The sequence below is a fragment of the Perca flavescens genome, unplaced genomic scaffold (assembly GCF_004354835.1).
Source record: "Perca flavescens isolate YP-PL-M2 unplaced genomic scaffold, PFLA_1.0 EPR50_1.1_unplaced_scaf_13, whole genome shotgun sequence".
Classification (NCBI taxonomy): domain Eukaryota; kingdom Metazoa; phylum Chordata; class Actinopteri; order Perciformes; family Percidae; genus Perca; species Perca flavescens.
Window position 1 is genome coordinate 20,001 of NW_021166548.1, and position 2,701 is coordinate 22,701.

The following is a 2,701-nucleotide window of genomic DNA, read 5'->3' on the forward strand; positions in this document are numbered from 1 at the left end:
GCTGCACGCAAAGTCCACAAACAGGTGACTTAAAAACACACACAACATACACAACAACACACAACACACACAGACACAGAGACAGACACACAAACAACACACACATGTTAACTGTTACCTGTTAAAGTCTGATGGAGCTTTTGGAGACCCTATGTTTCCCATGTTTTTAAATCACCATCACCAAACTCCACCAGACTCCATGTAAATAATCAGGACTTTTATCATCGTTAAAACACACTTCATTCAAAGTGGACAGAAACTAAATAAAACTACCAAAAGCCGTCTTGGTTCATCTTTCCACTGTTCCAACAATCACCACTCTGGTTTGGTTGAAATAAACCCTTAATTCACCCATTTACATGTGGAGATATGCTGGCTCTATACACACTAAAAGTCCTGATTATTTACATGGAGTCTGGTGGAGATATGCTGGCTCTATACACACTAAAAGTCCTGATTATTTACATGGAGTCTGGTGGAGATATGCTGGCTCTATACACGCTAAAAGTCCTGATTATTTACATGGAGTCTGGTGGAGATATGCTGACTCTATACACACTAAAAGTCCTGATTATTTACATGGAGTCTGGTGGAGTTTGGAAGTTACCCTTTAAAATTAAATTTGAGCAACTTTAATGTCAAATCTGTTATTTAGAGGACATGGATCCTTGACAAGAGATTAAAAAATCATGAGTTTAATTAATGAGTGTGTGTGTGTGTGTGTGTGTGTGTGTGTGTGTGTGTGTGTGTGTGTGTGTGTGTCTCTGCCTGCAGGGTTGTTATGAGCTGGTGATGTCCTTTATAGACGGCAACATGGGAATCATCGCTGGTGTTACCTTCGCAATTGCCTTCTCTCAGGTACAAGAAAGTCATTTTACGCACACAGACACACACACACCGACACAGACACACATACACAGACACAAACACAGAGACAGACACACACACAGACACACACACACACACACACACACACACACACACACACCCTTCCACCATTGCCTTATTCTCTCAGGTACTACAAAGTCATTTTTCATTCATAAAATAATAGAAAAAGCAGTTTTCAGCCTCAAATATTTCCCCTTGGATCATTTAACACCCTGAGGGGGGGTGTATCTCACCAGCCAGCCAATCAGGAGTGAAGTCACGAGTCATCTCTATGACATCATGGCTATGTTTCTGTGTGTGTGTGTGTGTGTGTGTGTGTGTGTGTGTGTGTGTGTGTGTGTGTGTGTGTGTCTCAGCTGATCGGTGTGTCTCTGGCCTGCTGTCTGTCTCGCTTCATCAACGCCAACCAGTACGAGATGGTGTGACAGGTAACAAACACACACACACACACACACACACAGATAAACACACAGACATAGATACACACACACACACACACACACACACACACACACACACACACACACACACACAAATAAACACACACATAGATACACACATACACACACACACACACACACACACAGATAAACACACAGACATAGATACACACACACACACACACACATAGATACACAAACACACACACACACACACAGATAAACACACACACATAGATACACACACATACACACACACAGCTAAACACACACACATAAACACACAGACATAGATACACACACATACACACACACAGATAAACACACACACATAAACACACAGACATAGATACACACACACACACACACACACAGACATAGATACACACACACACACACACACACACACAGATAAACACACAGACATACACACACACACACACACACACACAGATACACATATGCATGCACACACAGATATTTTTACGGTGTGGTATTAGTACTTTAAATGCACCCCGTCCTCTCCCTCCTTTCCTCCTTTCCTCCTTCCCTCCTTTCCTCCTTTCCTCCTTCCTTCTCTTTTGCATGCATCCTTTCCCTTATCCTCCCTCCTTAGTTCCCTCTCTCCTTCTTTCCTTCCTTCCTTCCTTCCCTCCTTCCCTCCTTAGTTCCCTCTCTCCTTCTTTCCTTCCTTCCTTCCTTCCCTCCTTAGTTCCCTTTTTCCCTCCTTCCCTACTTAGTTCCCTCTCTCCTTCTTTCCTTCCTTCCTTCCTTCCTTCCCTCCTTCCCTCCTTAGTTCCCTCTCTCCTTCTTTCCTTCCTTCCTTCCTTCCCTCCTTAGTTCTCTCTTTCCCTCCTTCCCTCCTTAGTTCCCTCTCTCCTTCTTTCCTTCCTTCCTTCCTTCCCTCCTTAGTTCCCTCTTTCCCTCCTTCCCTCCTTAGTTCCCTCTCTCCTTCTTTCCTTCCTTCCATCCTTCCTTCCTTCCCTCCCTCCTTAGTTCCCTCTCTCCTTCTTTCCTTCCTTCCCTCCCTCCTTAGTTCCTCTCTCCTTCTTTCCTTCCTTCCATCCTTCCTTCCTTCCTTCCTTCCTTCCCTCCATCCTTAGTTCCCTCCTTCCCTCCTTAGTTCCCTCTCTCCTTCCTTCCTTCCTTCCTTCCTTCCTTCCATCCTTAGTTCCCTCCTTCCCTCCTTAGTTCCCTCTCTCCTTCTTTCCTTCCTTCCTTCCTTCCCTCCTTAGTTCCCTCTTTCCCTCCTTCCCTCCTTAGTTCCCTCTTTCCCTCCTAAGTTCCCTCTTTCCCTCCTTCCTTCCTTTCCTCCTTATTTCCCTCCTTAGTTCCCTCTCTCCTTCCTTCCTTCCTTCCTTCCTCATCACACA

At 44.7% G+C, this 2,701-nt stretch overlaps 1 protein-coding gene across 1 annotated transcript in view; it reads left to right on the forward strand.

Moving 5' to 3' along the window:
- LOC114551526 (tetraspanin-7) overlaps positions 1 to 1,980 on the forward strand; it is a 10,121-nt gene extending 8,141 nt beyond the window's left edge. The window contains exons 5-8 of the mRNA XM_028572553.1: positions 1 to 24; positions 775 to 858; positions 1,245 to 1,316; positions 1,945 to 1,980. The exon at positions 1 to 24 is cut by the window's left edge and continues 132 nt beyond it. Of these exons, the coding sequence (XP_028428354.1) occupies positions 1 to 24; positions 775 to 858; positions 1,245 to 1,313 (177 nt within the window). The 3' untranslated portion in view covers positions 1,314 to 1,316; positions 1,945 to 1,980. The remainder of the gene's footprint in view (positions 25 to 774; positions 859 to 1,244; positions 1,317 to 1,944) is intronic.
- Positions 1,981 to 2,701: the final 721 nt, after the last annotated feature.